The following is a 26,149-nucleotide window of genomic DNA, read 5'->3' as shown; positions in this document are numbered from 1 at the left end:
GGGATGCCGGCGCCGGAAGATGACGTCATCTTCCGGCTCCGGTATCAGTATGCGGCGCGCGAGGAAGCTGAAGAGGAAGCACACATGGTAGAGTGCTCCCTCGCGCGCCCGCAGAACCGGGCGCTCGGCCACGCTACATTAGGTCGTCGGTTGGAGGGGAGCGCAGTGCGCTTCCCTCCTTCCGGTCAGCCCGATTGTGCGCCCCCAGGGCCGGTGCGCCCTAAGGCGGCCGCCTGGGCCGCCTTATGGTAGCGCCGGCCCTGCAGTCAGATATGTCATTGGATCAAGAAGCTATTACCCCACTAATAAAAAATTATATACCTGAATATTATATTTTTGCAAGTATTTATCCAAATGCTGTTTAAACATCTGTATAGACTCTGATAAAATTACCTCTTCAGACAGAGAATTCCACATCTTTAGTGTTCTTTTTTGTTTATTTTTAAAATTCTTTATTTTTGCATAAACAGAAATGCATTTAGACGACAGTAAAGGCTTTCGCAGAAGCCAAATCACAATGCAAGTGTTGTGCGTTTTACAGAAAGGAAATGTAGTTGGTTAGTGCAATTTAAAAACAGAGCTTTATATCAAGCATATTCTCATCCCCAGCTATTTGCTTAGTTGTAGCACTCATAGGGGCTTAAATATCTACCGTATATACTCGAGTATAAGCCGACCCGAATATAAGCCGAGACCCCTAATTTTACCCCAAAAAACTGGGAAAACTTATTGACTCGAGTATAAGACTAGGGTGGGAAATGCAGCAGCTACTGGTACATTTCTAAATAAAATTAGATCCTAAAAAAATTATATTCATTGAATATTTATTTACAGTGTGTGTATATAATGAATGCAGTGTGTGTGTGTATGAATGCAGTGTGTGTGTGTATGAGTGCAGTGTGTGTATGAATGAGTGCAGTGTGTATGAATGAGTGCAGTGTGTGTGTATGAGTGCAGTGTGTGTGATGCAGTGTGTGTGTTTGTGTGTGTGTGTTGCAGAGCCTTGGTGGGGGGGGGGGGCATTTTTATTATTATTATTTTTTTTAATTTTTTTTTGTAAAATTTTTTTTTAATTATTATTTTTAATTTTATTATTTATATATTATTACTTTTATTTTTTTCGTCCCCCCTCCCTGCTTGATACATGGCAGGGAGGGGGGCTCTCACTCCCTGGTGGTCCAGTGGCATTGGCAGTTCAGTGGGGGGAGGGGGCTGGCAGAGCTGTTACTTACCTCTCCTGCAGCCCCTGTCAGCTCCCTTCTCCTCCCTTCTCCTCCGCGCCGGTCCGGTCAGCTTCCCTGTCAGCTCACACTAAGTCTCGCGAGAGCCGCACTATGACCCTGTGGCTCTCGCGAGACTTACACTGGGAGCTGACCGAGGTGCTGAACGGGCCGGCGCGGAGGAGAAGGGAGCTGACAGGAGCTGCAGGAGAGGTAAGCGCTCACTGCCAGCCCCCAGTCTGTATTATGGCAATGTAAATTGCCATAATACAGACACTGACTCGAGTATAAGCCGAGTTGGGGTTTTTCAGCACAAAAAATGTGCTGAAAAACTCGGCTTATACTCGAGTATATACGGTATACAACCAAGATAAAACCCTGGTAATTAGGTTAAAAACTGTCATACAAAGAAAAAAGTGCTGGTGCGCAGACTTTGTAAAAACACACCCCTGGTGTGATAACCACAATTTCCCACCACTCCAATGTGTACAGGGTGTGTTAACAAACAATTATGATGTGATATACCACAAACTGCAAAGTATTAAAACCTAAAATACTTGCAAATAAATATAGGTCCATATACAGGGAGTGCAGAATTATTAGGCAAATGAGTATTTTGACCACATCATCCTCTTTATGCATGTTGTCTTACTCCAAGCTGTATAGGCTCGAAAGCCTACTACCAATTAAGCATATTGGGTGATGTGCATCTCTGTTATGAGAAGGGGTGTGGTCTAATGACATCAACACCCTATATCAGGTGTGCATAATTATTAGGCAACTTCCTTTCCTTTGGCAAAATGGGTCAAAAGAAGGACTTGACAGGCTCAGAAAAGTCAAAAATAGTGAGATATCTTGCAGAGGGATGCAGCACTCTTAAAATTGCAAAGCTTCTGAAGCGTGATCATCGAACAATCAAGCGTTTCATTCAAAATAGTCAACAGGGTCGCAAGAAGCGTGTGGAGAAACCAAGGCGCAAAAAAACTGCCCATGAACTGAGAAAAGTCAAGCGTGCAGCTGCCAAGATGCCACTTGCCACCAGTTTGGCCATATTTCAGAGCTGCAACATCACTGGAGTGCCCAAAAGCACAAGGTGTGCAATACTCAGAGACATGGCCAAGGTATGAAAGGCTGAAAGACGACCACCACTGAACAAGACACACAAGCTGAAACGTCAAGACTGGGCCAAGAAATATCTCAAGAGAAATGAGAGTGAGTCTTGATGGGCCAGATGGATGGGCCCGTGGCTGGATTGGTAAAGGGCAGAGAGCTCCAGTCCGACTCAGACGCCAGCAAGGTGGAGGTGGAGTACTGGTTTGGGCTGGTATCATCAAAGATGAGCTTGTGGGGCCTTTTCGGGTTGAGGATGGAGTCAAGCTCAACTCCCAGTCCTACTGCCAGTTTCTGGAAGACACCTTCTTCAAGCAGTGGTACAGGAAGAAGTCTGCATCCTTCAAGAAAAACATGATTTTCATGCAGGACTATGCTCCATCACACGCGTCCAAGTACTCCACAGCGTGGCTGGCAAGAAAGGGTATAAAAGAAGAAAATCTAATGACATGGCCTCCTTGTTCACCTGATCTGAACCCCATTGAGAACCTGTGGTCCATCATCAAATGTGAGATTTACAAGGAGGGAAAACAGTACACCTCTCTGAACAGTGTCTGGGAGGCTGTGGTTGCTGCTGCACGCAATGTTGATGGTGAACAGATCAAAACACTGACAGAATCCATGGATGGCAGGCTTTTGAGTGTCCTTGCAAAGAAAGGTGGCTATATTGGTCACTGATTTGTTTTTGTTATGTTTTTGAATGTCAGAAATGTATATTTGTGAATGTTGAGATGTTATATTGGTTTCACTGGTAAAAATAAATAATTGAAATGGGTATATATTTGTTTTTGTTAAGTTGCCTAATAATTATGCACAGTAATAGTCACCTGCACACACAGATATCCCCCTAAAATAGCTATAACTAAAAAAAAACTAAAAACTACTTCCAAAAATATTCAGCTTTGATATTAATGCGTTTTTTGGGTTCATTGAGAACATGGTTGTTGTTCAATAATAAAATTAATCCTCAAAAATACAACTTGCCTAATAATTCTGCACTCCCTGTAGGGTATCTAAAAGAGGAGAAAAAAAAACATATACAGCACACCTAGTGCAGTATCGTTAAGACATAAAAATAAGTGCAAATGAATAAACAAATTATTCTCCGGGATGTAACTCTCACAAGTCAGGAGTTGTCAGAGCCCCACTCCAAGCCAAAGTGCCCTGGGAGGATCAGCCCCTGGAGCTCGTGGGATCCAAATGACATTCAAACGACCCGGACAGCAGGTAAGTGTACAAACTTTATTCCAAATTCTTAAAACCATATGCAGAAATCTTACAGCACCCACAATCCGCTCACCAGTCCTCTGAGTAATCAGGGTGTTCGGTGTACAATCACCTCTTCCACTCTGTAGTCAGCCCTAGTTTTTGAGTTTCTTTGAATTTCTTATAGTATCCTACATCATAGCCGTCGGGGCCTGGGGCTTTGTGTCCCTTAAGGTCCGCGATAGCCGCTTACACCTCTAGTTGGGAGATTGGCCCTCGCAGGCCCTCTGATTCCTCTTTGGTCACCCCCGGCAATTTTATTTTGGACAGGAAGGATTGCAAAGAGGCTCGCACTTGGTCTGGTGTGCCCTGTGGGCTTTGGGCCGCTCCCCGCGGGACCTGGAGTTTGGTTCGGGCCTAGGTTTATCAAAATGTAGGATGGGGGGGTTTGAGGCTGGTCCATGCCCCAGGGGGATCTGCAAAGTCTGCTCTGTCCTAGGACTCCTGTTATTACTAGTCTGAGGAACTGGGTCCTTGGGCTCGTGGGTGTTGGAAGTCACAATGTAATCTCTTTCTAGTGGCCAGACATCGGCCTGGGTATCTAACCTCCATCAGACTGACACGCTTCTAAGTCAGGAACCAGTTTTCTTTCATTGCATATGTGTATATGTCAGAACCCTCCCTCACCGTCATTGAGGTCGGGGATATGGAGCCGCATGGGCTATCTTGGCGGCCATCTTGTGAGGCCTGGTGCTGGCGGGAGGCCACGAGCAGCTCCATCACGTTAGAGTGAGAATACTGTCCGTGTCCCCGCTTCTTGTGCTGTTGCTTCGCACCGGAGCCGGTACCGTGCATTGCTGAGTAGGTTGGTGAGTGTTTTGGGTCTGGATGCCTCTGGTATATGAAATTTTTTTTTTTTTTATTTATTATTATTTTTTTAATTCTTTATTTTTGATGTGCACAAGATGAACAGATAGCCTTGGCGCGCCACAACAGCGACACCTGGGTGAATTAGCAGACATTTGCTTTACAATGTGTGGCATTAGTTAGTCTGGCACATTTTTGTTATTTATCAAAGTTTAACAGTGTAGTGTACATTGATGGAGAGGTAATAAACATTTTTATGAGTATAGTAACATAGGCTATGGTTATTCATGCTTGACCTGTGGCTAGACGTCGAGTACGTCAGTAAGCTGGCAACATGAAATCTAGATAACTGGCGCATAGCTGGCCTTAAGGGTAAGTAGTGTGGGCCACAGTAAATATTTACATGCATAGATTATGGGCTAGGCTGATTAGCGTTTGACTCTTGGTTAAATGTGGATTAAGACAGTAGGCTGGCTACATAAAACATAATTACCCGGCATTCAAACTGGCACAGAGGGTAAGAGTTGGGAACCACAGTAAAAAAGACATAGCTAGCAAAATCATTTAAGCATCAACTGATGGCAAAGAGAACTGGGTTAGTTAGTCCTACAGCGCTGGCATTGTAGGAGTGGTCTGCCCTGGCAGTAAGCCTGGCATGTCAGTACAGTCAAGCAGTCATTCAGCCAATTCCCTGGCTGGGCTGTAAGCTTCCATGTGAAGACATTTCGAGGGCCTCGGCCTTGCGTGTCAGGTAGGCTAGAGGGATTCCACCGCTGCTACCCTGACTTGTGTGGGTATCGTGGGTGGCGGTGATGCCTCCCTGGTGATGTGGCAGCCTCTCCGCTCCCCGTGTTGTTTTGTGGGTCTGAGTCCCTGTGTGTCTCCATGGTACAGAGGCATAGTCCTTCTGTGTTTGGTTTGCGGCTTTGCGTCGCTGCTTCTGGGCGGTGCGCTGGCAGGTCCTCTTGGTGTCGCTTGGTGCAGGCCGTGTCCTGGCCCCTCGGGTGCGCTGTTTTAGTTGGCATGGCTGCAGGTCGCGTTTAGAGGCCATCCGAGTTTGGCGGGACCCGGGCCAGCGGTGTCGGATGCGCAGCCTGTGGTTCAGGAGTCTGGGCATGCCCCTCGCCGCCCCCTGCTGTTTCATGCCGGTCGGTAGCTGAGCTGTACGTTGCAGAGTTGGTCTCCGTGCAGGCAGGGTAGTGGGCAGCCGGGGGACCTCTGTGGTTGCTTGGGTCCTCACCGTTATGGCTTGCCACCGTGCCCAGAACAGGTTGAAGGCTGCCGTTATGCGGTCCTCACAGGGGGAGTCGCTTGTCCGTTGCGTTGACAGGGGTTGGACGGGTGGAGACCCAGTGGCCCAGTCAGAGGACGCCATTTTGGCTTTTGGGTTCGGAGGGCTTGTGTTCTCTAAGGCTCGTAGGGTGCTGAAGCCCTGTGGATTTTGGACCGGGATGACCCCCGCCGGTCCATGGGGGGGGGGGAGCAAGGGTCTTTGTTCCGTGTGGTAGCTCGTCGTGGTGGTGGGAGAGCGGCCGTCTCTCCCGCGCTCGCCACGTGAATAGGCCTCGACCGCCTGACCGGTGAAGGTAGGTTGTTGTGCCGCTTGTGGGGTACCATATTGCTTCGCTTGACGTCCCCTTTTGGTTGCTGGCCGTTGTGGCCCGCTCAGTTGCTGTTTGAGTCGTACAAGTAGGTTTTATCCGTAGATTAATGCCGGAGCTCTGGAGGTTCACGTCCTCTCGGCTCTGCGGTCAGGCCCCGCCCCCCCTGGTATATGAAATTTGTTAACCTTTCTTCATAACTAAAATGCTCCTTTCATTTTATCAATTTTGTAGCCCACCTCTGCACTTTTTCTAATGCCATAATATCCTTCTTTAAAACAGGTGCCCACAATTGTAAGGTGTGGTCTTACCAGTGATTTACAAAGATACAAAATTATATTTTCATCACAAGAATGAATGCCCCTATTTATATTGCAATACCTTGCTGGTCTTAGCAATTGCTGATTGATATTGCACATTGTTGCCTAGTTTGTTGTCTGTAACAATTCCCAAATCCTTCTTATGTGTTTTTTTCCCTAATTCATTAACATTTAGGGCAGGGATAGCAACCTTCGGCACTCCAGATGTTGTGGACTACACTTTTCTCCATTAAATTACCATATATACTCGAGTATAAGCCGACCCGAATATAAGCCGAGGCCCCTAATTTTACCCCCAAAAACTGGGAAAACGTATTGACTCGAGTATAAGACTAGGGTGGGAAATGCAGAGCTACTGGTAAATTTATAAATACATTTAGATCCTAAAAAAAATATATTAATTGACTATTTATTTACAGTGTGTGTATATAATGAATGCAGTGTGTGTGTATGAGTGCAGTGTGTGTGTGTATGAATGCAGTGTGTGTATGAGTGCAGTGTGTATATGAGTGCAGTGTGTGAGTGCAGTGTGTGTGTATGAGTGTGTGTAATATTATTTTTAAAATATTATTTTATTTTATTTTATTTTATTATTATTTTATTTTATTATTATTTTATTTTATTATTATTATTTTTTTTTTCGTCCCCCCTCCCTGCTTGATACATGGCAGGGAGGGGGGCTCTCACTCCCTGGTGGTCCAGTGGCATTGGCAGTTCAGTGGAGGGGGGCTGGCAGGAAGCACTTACCTCTCCTGCAGCTCCTGTCAGCTCCCTCCTCCTCCGGTCCGGTCCGGTCAGCTCCCTCTGCCAGCTCACACTGTAAGTCTCACAAGACTTACACTGGGAGCTGACAGAGGTGCTGAACGGACCGGCGCAGAGGAGAAGGGAGCTGACAGGAGCTGCAGGAGAGGTAAGTAAATGCACACAGCCCCCAGTCTGTATTATGGCAATGTAAATTGCCATAATATAGACATTGACTCGAGTATAAGTCGAGTTGGGGTTTTTCAGCACACAAAATGTGCTGAAAAACTCAGCTTATACTCAAGTATATACGGTACATCTGCCTTTGAATGCACAGTCCCCCAATGTATCTAAATCCTTCTGGAGCAAAGCAATATCCTTCTCACAGTTTGTTACTTTACAAAGTTTTGTGTTATATGCAAACACTGAAATATGGATTTCAATGCCTATTTCAAGATCCTTTATAAATATGTTAAATAGAAATGGTCCCAGAACAGAACCTTGAGGGACACCACTTACCACTTTTGTCCAGCTTAAATGTGTACCATTAATGACAACCCAAGAACAATAATTTTCAAGAAGACCAATTTCTTTTCATTTAAACACTAACCTATTGTGAGAATTCGTATTAAATGCTTTGGCAAAATCCAAGTAGATCACATATATTGCAACACCCTGATCTATACTTCTACTTACTTTTTCATAGAATGCAATTAGTTTAGTTTGACATGACTTGTGTTTTATAAAACCATGCTGATTATTGCTAATACCAATGTTCTTCACAATGAATTCCTGAATATTATCCCTTAATTACCCTTCAGATACTTTCCCAGCCACAGAAGTTAACCTATAATTTCCATAAAAAGATTTTGAACCCTTTTTAAATATAGGAATCACATCTGCCTTCTTCCAATCCTTCAGTACGATTCCAGAAACCATAGAATCTTGAAAGATTAAAAACACAGGTTCACTTATTTCCACACTTAGCTTGTTAAGTACTTGTGGGTGAATACCATCAGGCCCCGGAGCTTTGTTTACATTAAATTTCTTTAGCTTCTGTAGCACCTTATTTTGTGTCATCCAAACACTATTTTTTTTGTTGCAATCATTTGCAAAACAAAAAGGGGAGGTTACCCTTTGGCTCCAATTTTCTCAAATATTAAACATTTGAGAAAATTGGAGCCAAAACGTATCCTCCGTCCTTGAGAATATCATAACTCTACACCACACTTGAGAGGGGTACTCCTACATGTGAAATACTCTACCCCCTTAATTGGAACTATTCGCTTTCACACTTTTTAGACTTACGTACTATTCATTTATACACCTGCGTGGCGCATCCCTCCACTTTTTTATCTTTTATCATTTGTGATTTTTTGGAAAGGGTTTGGAGGGAATCCCTTTTTCAGGGTTGCTGCCTCCCTTAGTTATTTGTGTTTTTTAGCGCTGACTTATTTGTGTGTTTTTATCCGAATCATTTGCATATGTCCTACCTTAATATCCTTCTTAATATATACAAAGGAAAATAGTTAGTATTTAAAATGTCTGTCTTTTCCTCGTCTTCATTATCCTTTACGCTAATCTCTGTTTTCAGTGTACATACACTTTTATATTTTGGAGAAATTACCATTATAACCATTATAGCTTGAGAACCAGGAAATGTGAATGAAATTGGTTTTTAAATGATGTAAACTACTACTGAACCCTTAAAAATATATGCATGGTTTTAAAAACTGATTGATGTACAGCATTGTTTAGAGGTGGCATTTCTTTCATTTTCTTTCTACTGTCTCTTAGGCCTTATAAAGTTTATTGGTTCAGTTGAATTTGTAATTGCTATTAAACTATTTCAGATTAAATCCACACGTCTGCATGCTGCCTCTGTATTCCTTATAAATGCTGTATGAAAGATTAAAGTGTATTATGTACCTGACAGAGTCGGCTCTAGACTTTATGAGGCCTTAGGCGAAAATCAAACATGAGGCCCAACTAACAAAAAAGTGAAAAAAATAGAGTTGCAATACATGCACACATTGATGCACTGTTTACCTGTGTATGTGCCTGAGAGTGTGTCTGACAGAGAGTATCCTTGTGTGTGTGAATTTATGTCTCTGTGAACATGCTTGCATTTTTGTCTGTGACCGTATGTGTATGGGGTAACTGCTTGAAGTGTGTATGGGGGTCTTCCTGTAGCCTTTGTGCATTGTGTTTATGGCAAAGCTATGTTTCCTGACTGTGTGTGTATGATGAATGTCTTCAGCTGGTGACTGTGACAAGGTGGGTAAAGGGGTACCAGTGGCAGGGAGAGTGTGACAGGGCAAAGGGGGTAAATGGACAGGGTGGGAGGGGGAGTTGTGAGAGAGAATGAGGGACAGGGAGTATGACATGGTTTTATGAGGGAGTGTGACAGAACCTGTGGAGGTAAGTGTGTCAGGGCAATTGTGGCTTTGTAAGAGGGACGAGTGTGACAGGATTAAGGGGGGCTAATGTGACAGGGAAAGGTGTGGCAGATTAAGGGCAGGTGTGTTTGGAGAAGGTGAGATTTTCAAGATTAGGAGTGGTTAATGGGAGTGTGCATGCATGAAGAGGCTGACAGTGTGGGAGGTGATGACAGTGTAGGGAGGGGTGACAGTGTGAGAGGATGCTAACAGTGTGTCTGGGGAGGCTGTGTGTGTGAAGGGAAGGAGGGGGTGATGGTGAGATGTGAGATGGTGATGGTGTCAGGGAGGGAGGGAGGGAGGGGGTGATGGTGTGAGGGAGGGGGGTGATGTTGTGAGGGAGGAAGGGGGGTGATGGTGTGAGGGAAGGAGGGGGGTGATGGTGAGAGGGAGGGGGTGATGGTGATAGGGAGAGGGGTGATTAGAGGGAGAGGGGCTGATGTTGTGAGGGGGGTGATGGTGAGGGGGAGAAGGGGTGATGGTGAGAGGTAGGGGCGTGATGTGAGAGGGAGGGGGTGATGTGAGAGAGAGGGGGGAAATTTTGAGAGTGAGAGGGGCTGATGTTGTTAGAGGGGTGATGGTATGAGGGAGGGGGGGTCATGGTGAGAAGGGGTAGTGATGGTGAGGGGGGTGATGGTTAGAGGGGGGTGATGTTGAGAGGGGCTGTGATGGTGAGGGGGGGTTGAAGGTGTGGGGGAGGGTGATGGTGTGAGGGGGTTGATGTGAGGGGGGGTGATGGTGAGAGGGAGGGGTGATGGTAGGAGGGGGGTGATGTGAGAGGGGGTGATGGGGGAGACTAAATACCTTTATTCTCTGGTGGTCCAGTGTGGGCTGCATGGTAGTCTGGTGGCCATTACATCCGGTCTGCAGACCATGTATCTCACAAGACCCGTCAGAGCGTTGCTGTGGTAACCCATGACAATGATCTGATTGGCCAGTTCTATTCTGGACGCATATCAGACACATTAGCAGTGCCGGCTCTTTACTAACCGCTATGATTAACGGTATAACCGACACTATTGTCCCACAGCGTCTAGTTACATAGGAGACTCTAACTTTGGATGGGGAATATTTCCCTCTTTGCAATACTACTTTCACCTTGATAGCACTTTTGATTAAGGGGGGTGCTAGTTCAGAGCAGGCTTTTTTGCTAAGGGGTGCCCTCAAAGGCACTAGTGATTTATCACCTTGATAGTACTTTTATTTAGGGGGGTGCTAGTTCAGAGCAGGCTTTTTTGCTAAGGGGTGCCCTCAAAGGCACTAGTGATTTATCACCTTGATAGTACTTTTATTAAGGGGGGTGCTAGTTCAGAGCAGGCTTTTTTTGCTAAGGGGTGCCCTCAAAGGCACTAGTGATTTATCACCTTGATAGTACCTTTATTTAGGGGGGGTGCTAGTTCAGAGCAGGCTTTTTGCTAAGGGGTGCCCTTGAAGGCACTAGTGATTTACCAACTAGTTATTCTTTGCTGTGCAGTATTGTTCAATAGTTTGTAATTTTTCCTTTTGTATCTTTCTCTTATCATCTAGGAGAACAGGTGGTCTTAAACACCAACCTCGTTCTCCCTATTATTACGGTACTTGTTATTAGACCTAGATAATAATACAAAGTAGCAGCAATTTAATGTCTAAATACTCAGTACTTCTTTGTATTAATCCTGTACGACTATCACCGTCTTCTTGCATTAACCCTGCATAATTGTCACTGTATGTGCACTTAGATATGTACAGCAATAGTAAATATCAGCAATTTATCGCTTAACACTCTGGTTTTCTTTGCACTAACCCTGTATAATTGTTACCATATTTGATCTTTATAGTAACACAAAGTAGCAGATATCTACTGCTCAACACTAGATCTCTCTTTGCATTCACCTGCTGTTCGCCCCCCCCCCTCCTCCTCATCGCTGTATCGGCTGCTATATGTCTATTGAGAAAATAAGCGGCAGCAATCTTCTGCTTACCACTTTGCTTCTCCCTCTATTAATCCACAGATTAGGTTAACCAACATTATCTACTAATAACAAACCATACAGTGATATTAAGTAGCCGTATCTTATGTTACAGTTTAGCACATGAACCATGGCTCTCTATGGTTTAGCATGACCAATGTAGTCTCCTAAATTAAGCTACAACTGTGAAAGCAGCAAAGACCTATCTCCTATTTTGCTTTTACTCTTACTTTCTTATTACTATTTTTCTAATTACCCAATATATTTTTAATAACATAATAAAAGTTACATTTTACATCCTTCTCATCTAATACATTATACACCATGTAGGTAGAAATGCATCCTTTTAGTTTTTTTGTATATTGCTGGAAAATATTTAACACTGAATGGAGGCACTAACACCAATTCAATTAGATGGCATGATTGTTGTGCCTCTTTAAAGTTAAATTGTGCATGTTGCAATAAGCATTTATCAGCTTCAATTCGTATTCATGTAATATTCTTTTCTTATTTTACTGGCTGGGAGCACTGCCTAAAAAGAGTCAATGGTTTAACAGAATTTATTTTGCTGTTCATGATGTGAATGAAGCTGTTGTCAATACTGATCACTTAATAAGATTTTACAAGATCTTGTAAAGTGATTTGGAGTCAGGTCAGGCTCTTCTTACCGCCAGAAAATGTGTAACGTAATTAAAGCTACCAACTGATGCAAACACAGTCATGTCTCTTTCTGATCAGCTGAGAACTGAATGGAGACGAAGAACACCCTGTAACTTAAAAAGTACATAAGATATACAGTATTTTCAGTAAACTGAGTTTTGACCAATTTTTATTCGAGTTAATCTGTTTTGTTTTTTTAAGGATAACATTTATTTTTCATTCCTATCAGTTTAGAACTGTCTGGTTCTGTGGTTTAAAATTTCTGCTAGGTGAAAGAAGGGATTATTTGACCTTATGTTGTTTTTTTTCTAAAAGGTTCTCTAAGACTCAAATAGAATATAATTAGATTAAGGCACTCAAGTTACACAACAAGATTGATGTAACATTCCCATATTACCACTTGGAAGAGAAGATTGTGATTTTAAATTGTTCTACATTTGCAGACCGATAACTTGAAAATTGGATACATAAGAAAAAATATATAGATGACATTAACATTTTAATATAAATCTTTACACCTGTTAATGAAAATGGAAGCATCAAGCCCTGTTTTTGAAATGCAGTATGTTATATATGCATCACATAATAATAAATTGATTTTAACAATAGTCCATAGTAGAGAGTTTAACATTAGTCCATAATATATTATCAACATAATCATGGATGTATGTCTTAGGTTTTGTTTTGTTTTGATGTGAGTGGGACATTACCACCATAGGAATAATCAATAAAGAAGTACATATTCAACCAAAGCATTTTATTTTGTTTCTTTCTTTGTTGCAGGAAACAGAGCCAGAATTTGATAACTGTGCTGTTTGTATTGAAGGATATAAACCAAATGATGTTGTCAGAATTTTGCCATGCAGGTGAGTTAACAAATTTGTGGCAGCATATGTGCACATCAAGAAAAGCCAAGGTCTAATATAGAAAGTGCTCTCTAATATGTTTTTGCCACCTTAGTGAGAGCATCACAGACCTGCCAACTTTATCAGATCTGATATGGGGTGCATCGCCAGCAAGGGTACATTATCCCAGAAGCCAAAGGGACCTGGGTGATAGGCTTCCCATATACCGAGTCTTACTGGTAAAATTAAGGGCTTAAAAATTCCCTGACTTTAACTCTGTGTTTGCAGTGCATTTTCGCTCAGTTCTCTAATTCAGGGGAACAGAGTGGGGCTATGGCGAGATTTGGAGATCTAGGGGAATACCAGGTGTTGTGCTTCAGCATCATGAAGGATATGACTGTACAGTGTCTGTCAGGGTCACGGTAAAAAATACATATTGTTGGTCAAGAGGTGGTCAGGCTGAACAAAAAGATACAGCAAACAATGTACTGGAAAAGAGTTAATAGAATGTATTGTAAAACGTGCCAAGGTCAGGATACCAAAGAGAGATAGAAAAGCCAAAATGCCAGGCTACCGGCAAACAAAGAAGAATAAAAAAAAGTTAAAGAGGAAAACACAAAAATAAGGGTACCCGGATACTTCCCCAAATGCTATTTTGTTTTTTTTAACATTTTGCTCTCTAACCATACAATATAAGGAATTTTTACTTTATATAGACATTTCGACTTGTTTCCCTCTCCCCTGGCAGCAATTGGCCTATTTCTGGCCTATTATACTTAATTTTCTATGTTTTAGTTATTACATTCCCTAGGTTATGTCTGGGTTATGCCTACTACAAATTTACAATCAGAGCAAACACCAGGGGCACCAACGTAAATGCTCCACAATACAAATGATGAATCACTCATGATAGTGATATTGCTTACTTAATCAAACAAATGACAACTTGAGCTCCGTTCACAGGCACCACACAACCACTAAACACAGATCAGAGGGGTTGGAACGGTACAAACAAGACATGTGCATAAACCATACCACACCACTCTACAAATCGCACCCCTTTACAGATTTATACACTAACACATGCTCCTGTAGATACAATGAATGTAACAATGTACCAATGGTGATGATTGTAAGATTCTTGCTATTCTTATTGTGTGCATATTCCAAAAGCCAGTAATGTTAATAATGTTTACGCATCTGAATACTGTGAACAAACTACCGCATGTAAAATGTCATGTAACCTTTTAAGTTAACAATAATTAATAATAAAAAATAAGGTACCCAAACCCAAAAGAAATAAGCAAGGCAGGCATATTTAGAGGTATTTCCAAACTGACTTAAATTGATCATGTTTTAAACCTACATTGAAGGTTGAATTCATATTTATATTTAGGTAGACATTTGGAAAGTGGTTTTCTCTTGTTCAGTGGTTTTCTTATAGATAACAGGATATCTTGAATTAAAAAGATAGTTATTATTTCCTTAAAGGAGAGATTTTGTCATTCCTGTAGTAACATTACATTTTATATTGCTGTTACTGGAACCGTGTACAATTTTGATATATATAAAATTGCATGAAAAAAAAAATTTTTTTTGCATCTGTAAAAAAGAAAAACCCAGCCTAAATTTCTAGATTTATTTTTAACTGTGTAAAACTGCAAATGCGTTATTTTTCCCTGTTTCTTGTACAAGATGTTCAAAAAGGAAATGCCTTGAAATGTTGGCAGTGTTTTAGATAGTGGCTAACTAGCAGCAACTGGAAGTTTCTAGTGGATATGAACAAAGTTATAATTCATTCTTTTACTTCCCTTCCATGGCAGCTTCATGTAATTTGTAAATTAAAAACACATTACTAATGAAAAATTCACTGTAACCACCTCCACACACATTCCCACTCTGAGGGAAATGTGCGCAAATCAATTACACTGCCTGCATAGAAAGCTTTGTAATGCATATGCTAAAAGAAAGAAAATAAAAAGTAAAACAAACAAAAAAAATGCACAAACAAATACACTGAACAAAATTATAAACACAACACTCTTGTCTTTGCCCCATTTTTCATGAGCTGTACTCAAAGTCCTAAGACTTTTTCTATGTACACAAAAGGCATATTTCTCTCAAATATTGTTCACAAATCTGTCTAAATCTGTTAGTGAGCACGTCTTGTTTGGCGAGATAATCCATCCACCTCACAGGTGTGGCATTTTAAGATGCTGATTAGACAGCATGATTATTGCAAAGGTGTGCGTTAGGCTGGCCACAATAAAAGGCCACTCTAAAATGTGCAGTTTTATCACACAGCATAATGCCACAGATGTCACAAGTTTTGAGGGAGTGTGCAATTGCATGCTGGCTGCAGAAATGTTAACCAGAGCTGTTGCCCGTGAATTGAAAGTTAATTTCTCTACCATAAGCCATCTCCAAAGGCGTTTCAGAGAATTGGGCAGTACATCTAACTGGCCTCACAACCGGAGACCATGTGTAACCACACCAGCCCAGGACCTCCACATCCAGCATCTTCACCTCCAAGATCGTCTGAGACCAGCCACCCGGACGGCTGCTGCAACAATCAGTTTGCCTAACCAAAGAATTTCTGCACAAACTGTCAGAAACTGTCTCAGGGAAGCTCATCTGCATGCTCGTCATCCTCATCAGGGTCTCGACCTGACTGCAGTTCGTTGTTGTAACCGACTTGAGTGGGCAAAGGCTCACATTCAATGGCACCTGGCACATTGGAGAGGTGTTCTCTTCATGGATGAATCATGGTTTTCCCTGTACATGGCAGATGGCACACAGCGGGTATGGCGTCGTGTGGGTGGGCAGTTTGCTGATGTCAACGTTGTGGATCGAGTGGCCAATGGTGGCGGTGGGTTTATGGTATGGGAAGGTGTATGTTATGGACAACGAACAGATGGTCATTTTATTGATGGCATTTGGAATGCACAGAAATACCGTGACGAGATCCTGAGGCCCATTGTTGTGCCATTCACCCACGTCCATCACCTCATGTTGCAGCATGATAATACACTGCCCCATGTTGCAGGGATCTGTGCACAATTCCTGGAAGCTGAAAACATCCCAGTTTTTGCATGGCCAGCATACTCATCGGACATGTCACCCATTGAGCATGTTTAGGATGCTCCGGATCGATGTATACGACAGCGTGTTCCAGGTCCTGCCAATATCCAGCAACTTCGCACAACCATTGAAAAGGAATGGACCAACATTCCACAGGCCACAATCAACAACTTGATCAACTCTATGCAAAGGAGATGTGTTGCACTGCGTGAGGCAAATGATGGTCACACCAGATACTGACTGGTTTTTGGAACCCCCCCAGACCCACACAATACAGTAAAACATCACATTTTAGAGTGGCCTTTTATTGTGGCCAGCCTAAGGCACACCTTTGCAATAATCATGCTGTCTAATCAGCATCTTGATATGCCACACCTGTGAGGTGGATGGATTATCTCGGCAAACGAGACGTGCTCACTAACACAGATTTAGACAGAACAATATTTGAGAGAAATAGGCCTTTTGTGTACATCTTACATCTTTGAGTTCAGCTCATGAAAAATGGGGGCAAAAACAAAAGTGTTGCGTTTATAATTTTGTTCAGTGTACTTCTCACTCAAACAGTAAGTCGTAACAAAAAAAAACAAAAAGAAACAAACAAACATTCTCTTCAGGGCCTGACTTCCCATACATTTATTAAGGCTATGTCCAGGATACCAGTAAGTGAAACAAAAATAGCAAACATTGTTTGTTTGTTTTTTACCTAAATGGTTGGTCTTAAAATATACAAAACCACAGACAAAAAAGTCAGATTCAGTAAAAGGTCTTAAACCCTTAACGCCGTTACGGCGTTCCATGCCGTCGCGATTTAAATGGGCTTCAAAGAGCGATCACATGGCCCCCTATAGCTGGCTATGGAACTGCCAGCAGGGGGGCTGTCTGAAATATCAGACAGTCCCCCTGCTGGTAGGAGGAATAAAAAAAAAAATTAAACATGTGTAAAAATAAATGAAAAGTATTTATATATATATATATATATATATATATATTATGTATATATATGATATATATAATATATATACACATTATTATATATATGGAACGTCATACAAAGTGTATTTTAATACTAATATAAGTATATATATTAGTATTAAAATACACTTAGAATGACGTTACATATATATAATATGTATATATATTATATATATATAATAGATCTACATATATATATATATATATATATATACGTATAATTAAAATAATAAATAAAATAATAAAATAAATAAATAAAATATTGAAACAAAATTTAATATAAATTATATATCCATATGTAATTTCATTCTAACTGTATTTTGTTATTAATATATTTATATATTGGTAACAAAATACACTTAGAATGACATTCTATATATATATCTGTGATGTAATTCCAGTAAAATACAAGTTTAGCAGGCTAAGATTGCCACAAGGCATATGTATGTATATGTGTTTGTAGTATCAGTTAGTTAATTACACGTAGCTAAGATACTGTTATCACTGTACTGACCAGGTGCAGGAATGTAAGAACTGGAATTACGCGTCCCTCTCCTTTGTATCAGATGAGCCACGTGGTTAGACCGGATGGATGAGTTTAGACTCTATTTATTAAATAGGTTAAGGGTATGTGTGGGTGTAGTTAATTGTGGGAGGAGCTACAGTGCTATATAAGGAATGTACTCTATGTATTCAGTACTCAGACTTTGCTGTATTTTGGTGACGCTAGTCCCTCTGAGTCCCGATCGGTGATCCAATAAAGAATCTCTTCCTTCCTGAAGAAACCTGTGTCCATCTCTCTGTGCTTGGCTTCCGTCAGTTTCTCCGGTATCATTTGGTGCATTGGCCGGGAAGCTCATCGTTCAACGGTAGCTGAGAGGCAGAGGCGTGAGACGGTCTATCTTTGCCCACGTTCTCTACGGCTGCACCCCTGAACTTCTGCGTGGACCTCCCTTCGTCTCGGCGCCACTGGTCTGTTGTCCAGGAGATCATCGGCCTCTACGTGAGAAGTGCTGGGGTGTCCCCGTCGATGAGTGTGAACTCAGGTTCAGGAACGAGGAGGTAAGACAACTGCTGTTTTAGACGGCAGGACCCACTAGGGGTATACCGATTGTGCGGTAGGCCCAAAGGGGTTTTGAATCTGTGTATCTGCCCCCTCTGTCGGAGGGAAGGAGCGAAGGCGCACCGCTCGATCGAACGCTCTTTAGTCAGACCGTTTGATTTGGTTAGTCAGGCGGGGTCCTGGTGTAAATAGCCCTAGCCGGACACCGGTGTCTTGTCTAGACTAGCGTTCTAGGGTGTATATTACGTTCGCTAGGTCGGAGGGACCGGGAGACTAAGCGGCGCCTGTGTAAATTCGGTTCGCTAGTTCTCATCCTATCTGGGCTAAGTGGGAAGGCGTGTAAATTTGGAACCCACTAGACTTTTGATAGTGCGACTAAGAGGCGCCTGTGTAAATTCGGTTCTCTAGCTCGCTATATATGTGGTGATTGGGCAGTGTGGCTAACCAAAACGGGTGTATATAGTTTTAGGTAGTCCATTCAAGGTACTGGCCAATAGTTTAGTTGGGAATTGTAAATGTGTTAACGATTGTTTTAGTAAAGTGTATATCTTGTTAGATAGCGCGAGCTCAGCCGTCTAGCGAGAGTGTTAATAGTGTGTTGCTGTATTATAGTGCACGGTACCATAACCCTGTATATTTACTGACATTATATAATAAGTACTAATCATTGTCGTCCATTGCATGTTTAACACCATAACCACTAATAATTGTATTGTGACCTTAACTTGTGCTTTGACCTATGCTAACCGTACTGTAACCGCTATTTGTAAAAGACGATGTTACTGGGGTGTGTTATAGACGGGTAATTCGTATATAGAGAATTATAGCGTGGGTGACTGTATAGTTACGCCAAAGGGCATAATATTGATTATATAGTGACTGGTGTAACAGCTGTGTGTGTACGGGAATTCCCTGAGTGTTTATTGTTATTGTGTACGTTTCACTTGGTAACCGTACCACGTGGTGCTGTTGCCAGAGGAAACGGGTGTGACTGTTGAATAGTACGCGTGTATAGTATTCGTTGTCGACGACGTTCCATTGTTAAGTATGGGTGCGTCGCAGTCAACGATTCCGGATCCCTTAGGATGTATGGTTAAGAATTTTAAAAAGGGATTCAAAGTTTGTGATTTTGGGGTAAAGATGTCTCCTGTACGTTTGGTCACTTTGTGTACTAGGGAGTGGCCTACTTTGGTTGCGGCATGGCCGCCACGTGGCAGTTTGGATCCAACTCTGGTACAGCGCTTACACGTGGCTGTATCGGGTAGGCCTGAACTTTACGGCCAGTTTCCTTATATTGACTGTTGGAGACAGGCCGTAAATGACTCGCCAAAATGGCTCCAGACATGCCACGAGGAGCAGTGTCGCCTCATGGTAGCTAGGACTTGCTCGTCCACTAGGACTGGTGTTAGGCCCATTTTGGACACGCCCCCTGAGTCCGAGATCCCTTGCCGCCCCCTTACTTTCCGTTAAGAAGAAGTGACGCAAACGCAGGAAGTCCTGCACCCCTCCCCTCATTACCCTCATCCACTTCCGCTTCCTCCTCCAGTACAGGATCCACCCCCCCTCGTACTAAATCTCCCCTTCCGGAACCAGAATCCACCCCCATTAGAAACGAATATCCTGATTTGGCGCCACTTCAGACTTCCGGTCAAGCTTCATCTAGCTCGGCTCGAAGTGTTTTATTTACGATCTTTTCCCAAAACCGACCTCCCACATCCCCATACCCTATCTCTCCCCGACCGGAACCCATGACTGACGCCTCTCTACGTAGCCCCATCCAAACCCGACAGTTGACTGGTGCCCAACAATTAAAGCACTATCAGATGCCTCTTCGTCTGAATCCCGGGTCAGCTTATATCGATGCCGCAGGTCAAATGGCACACGCTGACCCAGTCTTCGTATATGTCCCATTTACCACAACCGATCTTTTAAACTGGAAGACCCATAATTCCTCGTATACTGAGAAACCACAAGCTATGACTGATCTGTTCACCTCAATAGTACAGACGCATAATCCGACATGGGCTGATTGCCAGCAGTTACTAATGACTTTATTTAACAATGAGGAAAGGACAAGAATAAATCAAGCAGCCATTAAAGCATTAGAGGATAGAGCCCGTGCTTTGAACCAAGCCAATCCAGCAGCATGGGCCGCGACACACTATCCCAACACCGATCCCGATTGGAACGTAAATGGTGCTGATATGGTTCAACTCAGAGCCTATAGAGACGCTATAATTGCTGGCATGAAAGCCGGAGGAAAGAAAGCCATTAACATGTCGAAGACAGTTGAGGTGATCCAGAAAAGCGATGAAGCGCCCAGTGTCTTTTATGACCGATTATTGGAGGCATACCGCTTGTATACCCCCTTTAATCCGGAAGACGCAGACAATTCCCGAATGGTTAACTCCGCCTTTGTCAGCCAAGCATACGGAGATATTAAGCGCAAGCTACAAAAGTTAGAAGGGTTTGCAGGTATGTCCATCACCCAACTAATGGAGGTAGCAAATAAGGTCTATATGAACAGGGATACAGAAAGTAAGAAAGAGGAAGAGCGCAAGATGCGTAAAAAGGCTGATATGCTAGCGGTAGCGATCGCAGGCGTAGATAAACGGGGCCCAGATAGAGGCAATAATAGATGGAGTAGGGAGCCTTTGAGTAGGGATCAATGCGCGTATTGCAAGGAAGAAGGGCATTGGAGGAACGAATGTCCGCAAAGAGAGCAGTACGAGAGAGACCAACCCAGGGCAGGCTACGGAAACTTTAGAGGTAGAGCGAGAGGTAGAGGAGGCCCCGGAGGGAGTAATGGTTATAGAGGGAGTAATGGGAACAGAGGAAGTGTTAGGGAAGACAGGTATATTCCAGCAGCGCAAAGGTCCCGCGATAGAGAAGGTAGGGACTTTGTAGGATTGGCTGACACTGTCATGGAGGACTATTGATACCGACCGGGCTCCTTCCCCCTTGGTCGAGCGGAGCCTATGGTCGATGTATCAATAGGGGGGAAAAGGAGTGCGTTCATGATCGACACTGGTGCTGAACATTCAGTGGTGACTAATCTAGTTGCTCCTCCATCTGGAAGGACTATTACTGTGATAGGAGCAACTGGAAGAAGTGCTGAAAAACCGGTTCTTAAAAGTCGACTCTGTACATTGGGAGGCCACGTAGTAAAACACCAATTCCTTTATATGCCTGAATGTCCAGTCCAATTGCTGGGACGTGATATGCTATCAAAATTACAAGCGCAGATTACGTTCCTACCAAATGGAACAACATCCTTAAAGTTTAATGGACCTTCAGGTATTATGACTTTATCCGTACCAAAGGAAGAAGAGTGGCGACTTTATACAGTGTTGACTAGCCAAAACCCTAGGAGTGATGAGACATTGTTTAACATACCAGGAGTTTGGGCAGAGAACAACCCACCAGGACTGGCCCGCAATATTCCACCAATAAAAATTGAACTGAAACATGGGGTTTATCCAGTGAGCCTAAGACAATATCACATTCCGCAGAAGGCTAAGAAGAACATCCAATCCTATCTGGATAAGTTCATACGGTATGGTATCCTAAAATTCTGTACTTCCCCCTGGAACACCCCATTGCTGCCTGTTCAAAAGCCCGGTACAGATGAGTATCGACCTGTACAGGACTTAAGAGCAGTCAATGATGCGGTTGTTAGCATACATCCAGTTGTACCCAATCCATATAACCTGCTTGCTTTAATTCCGGGCGGGGCTACTTACTTCACAGTCTTAGATCTCAAAGATGCCTTCTTTTGCCTCCGAATTGCCGCAGAAAGCCAATGTATTTTCGCTTTCCAATGGGAGAACGCTGTAACGGGCTCAAAACGCCAAATGACTTGGACAAGACTGCCCCAAGGGTTTAAAAATTCACCTACCCTATTTGGTTCAGCTCTAAGTCAAGATCTACTGGATTTCGAGTCTATCCCAGGAGAATGTGTATTGTTACAATATGTAGATGACTTGTTGATAGCAGCAGATACAAAAGAAAAATGTCAGCAAGCAACGCACGATCTACTACATATTCTCTGGAAGGCAGGATACAAGGTGTCCAGGAAGAAGGCTCAGTTGTGTTTGCCAACTGTCAAGTATCTGGGATTCCATATCTCTGAAGGTCAAAGGATTATGGGGCCAGAGAGAAAAGAAGCTGTCTGCCAAATACCAATACCCAAGAATAGAAGACAAGTGCGAGAATTCTTGGGGGCAGCAGGCTTCTGTAGGATATGGATTCCCAGCTATGCGATACTGGCAAAACCTCTGTACGCAGCCATCAAAGGTACAGAGCACGACCCCTTCTTATGGACCCAAGAACAGCAAACGGCATTTGAAGATGTGAAGAAGGCTTTGATGAGTGCCCCAGCATTAGGTCTACCTGATCACACACGACCATTCTACTTATATGTACACGAGCAAAGAAGAATGGCTGTGGGAGTATTGACACAGTACTTGGGATCATGGCAAAGACTTGTTGCCTACATGTCTAAGCAACTGGATGCAGTGGCCAGCGGACTTCCACCTTGTCTAAGAGCCGTAGCTGCAGCCGCCCTGCTAGTAGCTGAAGCCGATAAACTCACTCTGGGTCAAGAACTTTATGTACGAGTCCCACATGCAGTACAGACGTTGTTGGATTACAAAGGAAATCATTGGTTTAGTAACAGCCGTATGACCAAGTATCAAGCAATGTTGTGTGAAAACCCAAGAGTGCATTTAGAGACTGTAAACACCTTAAATCCAGCTACCCTTTTGCCGCAACCTACTGAAAGTCAACATGATTGTTTGGAAGTAATGGATGAAGTATTTTCAAGTAGACCAGATCTTCGTGATTTTCCCATCCAGAACCCCGATGTTCAATATTACACCGACGGCAGTAGTTATGTGAAAGAAGGGATCCGCTATGCAGGATATGCAGTGACAACAATAGACAAGGTGATAGAAGCTCGGCCACTGGCGAAAGGAACATCAGCACAAAAGGCAGAATTAATAGCACTAACACGAGCGTTACAATTGGCTGAAGGTTTAAGAGTAAATATCTATACGGACTCTAAGTATGCGTTTTTAACCACTCATGCCCACGGAGCTTTGTATAAAGAAAGAGGACTACTGAATTCAGAAGGCAAAGAAATCAAGTACGCAGCTGAAATCCTACAACTATTGGAAGCAGTGTGGGAGCCGAAAGAAGTCGGTATCATACATTGTCGAGCGCATCTGAGAGGAGATGGTGATGTAACCAAGGGAAATCGGATGGCAGATAGTGCAGCTAAGCGTGCTGCTGAATCAGGAAGACAGGAGTATGTGGGGCATATAGCTGCTCTTATACCAACTCCACTGTCCCAATGGACTCCAGTTTATACAGCTCAAGAAGAGGAGTGGTTAAAGACTGAACCGGGAAAGTATTTGGAGAACAAGTGGTATCAGCTAGAAGATGGAAGAATAGTCATACCAGCATCACTAGCGGTAGAAATTGTCCAAAATTATCACAACGGGACACATTCTGGGAGAGACAGTACTGAAGAATCTCTCAGGAAACATTTCTACATACCAAGATTGTCCAACTTGACTCAGGCCATTGTACGCAGATGTGTAACGTGTGCTAAGAATAATGCAAGACAAGGACCCGTAAAGCCACCAGGAGTCCAGTTTATGGGGGGACTCCCCATGTCCGATCTACAAATAGACTTTACAGTAATGCCTAAATCGGGTGGACATCGTTACCTGTTGGTAATTGTGTGCACCTATTCAGGCTGGGTAGAAGCATGTCCTACTCGTACAGAGAAAGCAGGAGAAGTTGTAAGATTCCTGCTACGAGAAATAATACCCCGATATGGACTACCCTGTTCTATAGGATCGGACAATGGTCCAGCTTTTGTTCATCAGTGCCTACAACAACTGACTCATATGCTTGGTATAAAGTGGAGGCTTCATACTGCATATAGACCCCAGAGTTCTGGTAAGGTAGAGAGAATGAATAGAACTATAAAGAACCAGTTGGCTAAAATGTGTCAGGAAACCCAACTTAAGTGGAACGTTCTCTTACCCATAGCTTTATTGCGAATCCGCAGTACCCCTACCAGAAGGATGGGCCTCTCTCCTTTTGAAATCATGTATGGGCGACCACCTCCCGTACTTGGTAACTTAAGGGGGGACTTGAGTCAGTTGGGAGAAGGAATTACCCGGCAGCAGGTTGTAGAGTTGGGTAAGACTATGGAGGAGGTACAGAAATGGGTACAAGATAGATTACCTGTGAATATTTATCCCCCTGTTCATAGTTATCATCCAGGAGACCAAGTGTGGATTAAAGAGTGGAATAATGTACCGTTAGGGCCCAAGTGGAGAGGTCCTTATGTTGTTCTTTTGTCTACCCCTACAGCGATAAAAGTAGCCGAAGTAACTCCGTGGATACATCACTCCAGGGTTAAACCAGCAGCAGTCGATTCTTGGCAAATTACAGCAGATCCAGAGAATCCCTGCAAGATCCGGTTGAAACGCACTACTCAGTCGGAGTAACGAGGAATTATTGTGGATTACAAATTTTATTGTTACAGGTGTGAGTGAGAAGGCCATAATAAAGCCTGTCCGCTTACCAACACATAGTGTATAAGCCAGGAAAGTCTCGAAGGGACACCTGTGAAGACGAGCAGAACTCCATTCCCTGCAGCCCTCACATCCTGGAAGCTGAGGTTCCATCGCACGGACGAAGACTGAGGATGACGGCGAAAGATGTGCTTTTGATAATGTTTATTTATGTGTGTTTTTATATTCAGGAAGGTAGAGGTACCGACACTCCTAGCTGTGAGGTATGCATTAAGACTACGAGAACAGGTAACCATATTTCCCAAACCCTAATTTGGCATTCACAATACGAATGTAAAGGAGAGGTATCAAGATGTAGATACCTAAATATAGACTATAGTGTGTGCCATTTAGGAGTAGGAGAACCTAAGTGCTTCAGTCCAGAGTATCAACCTCGTACAATTTGGTTGACTCTCAGGAATGGAGATCCTCAGGGGACCCTAATTAATAAGACGGTGTTAGAATCCGTACATTCTTCGGGTGTTCTGCTATTTGATGCATGTAAGGCGATATCAAGTGGTAGAAAACCGTGGAATGTATGTGGGGATCTTAGATGGGAGAGGACGTATGGGTCTAATGATAAATATATTTGTCCCAGTAGTAAAAATAAATATGTGAGTCCTAGATGCCCAAATAAAGACTATAACTTTTGTCCATATTGGTCTTGTGTGGGGTGGGCGACTTGGGGACAGACAGTAGATAAAGACATGATAGTGACTAAGTTGCCGACTAGCCCTTATTGTAAGTCTATGGAATGCAACCCAGTCCATATACTTATTAATAACCCCGACAAGTTCCTAGATAAGTATGGAAATTTATTTGGGTTTCAGATATACGGGACGGGTTTAGATCCTGGGACATTATTGTTTATAGGAATAGAGACTGATACGGTATCCTCCCAGACTCATCAAGTATACCATTCCTTTTATGAAGAGATGAGTATAGATAATAAGATCCCCCATAACGCTAAAAACCTGTTCATTGACCTAGCTGAAAGTATTGCCGGTAGTCTTAATGTTACCAACTGCTATGTGTGTGGAGGTACTAACATGGGAGACCAATGGCCTTGGGAAGCAAAGGAGGTAATGTCCGGTTCTGAGGCAGTTGACCAACTAATATCTACACAAGCCGATTATCATTTGAGTGTTAGAGGTAAATCTGAGTGGAGATTAAAGACCTCCATCATAGGTTATGTTTGCATAGCAAGGAAAGGAATAATGTATAATACTTCTGTAGGAGAATTAACTTGTCTAGGGCAAAAAGCTTATGATGATGATACTAAAAATACAACTTGGTGGTCGGCTTCAAATGTCTCAGAACCATCTAACCCGTTTGCTAGATATGCCAGTTTAAAGGATGTGTGGTTTGATTTATCCATCACATCTACCTGGAGAGCCCCAGCAAATTTGTACTGGATCTGTGGTAAGAAAGCCTATTCGGAGTTGCCACAGGACTGGGAAGGGGCATGTGTGTTGGGTATGCTCAA

At 43.0% G+C, this 26,149-nt stretch overlaps 1 protein-coding gene across 1 annotated transcript in view; it reads left to right on the top strand.

Moving 5' to 3' along the window:
- Positions 1–26,149, top strand: part of RNF150 (ring finger protein 150) — a 193,049-nt gene that overhangs the window by 113,510 nt on the left and 53,390 nt on the right. The window contains exon 4 of the mRNA XM_063458455.1: positions 12,896–12,978. Coding sequence (XP_063314525.1) covers positions 12,896–12,978 — 83 coding nt within the window. The remainder of the gene's footprint in view (positions 1–12,895; positions 12,979–26,149) is intronic.

Source organism: Pelobates fuscus, chromosome 6 (assembly GCF_036172605.1).
Source record: "Pelobates fuscus isolate aPelFus1 chromosome 6, aPelFus1.pri, whole genome shotgun sequence".
In the NCBI taxonomy this organism is placed as follows: Eukaryota; Metazoa; Chordata; class Amphibia; order Anura; family Pelobatidae; genus Pelobates; species Pelobates fuscus.
The sequence above is the reverse complement of the archived record's forward strand: the minus strand, read 5'-3'. Positions and strand labels throughout refer to the sequence as shown.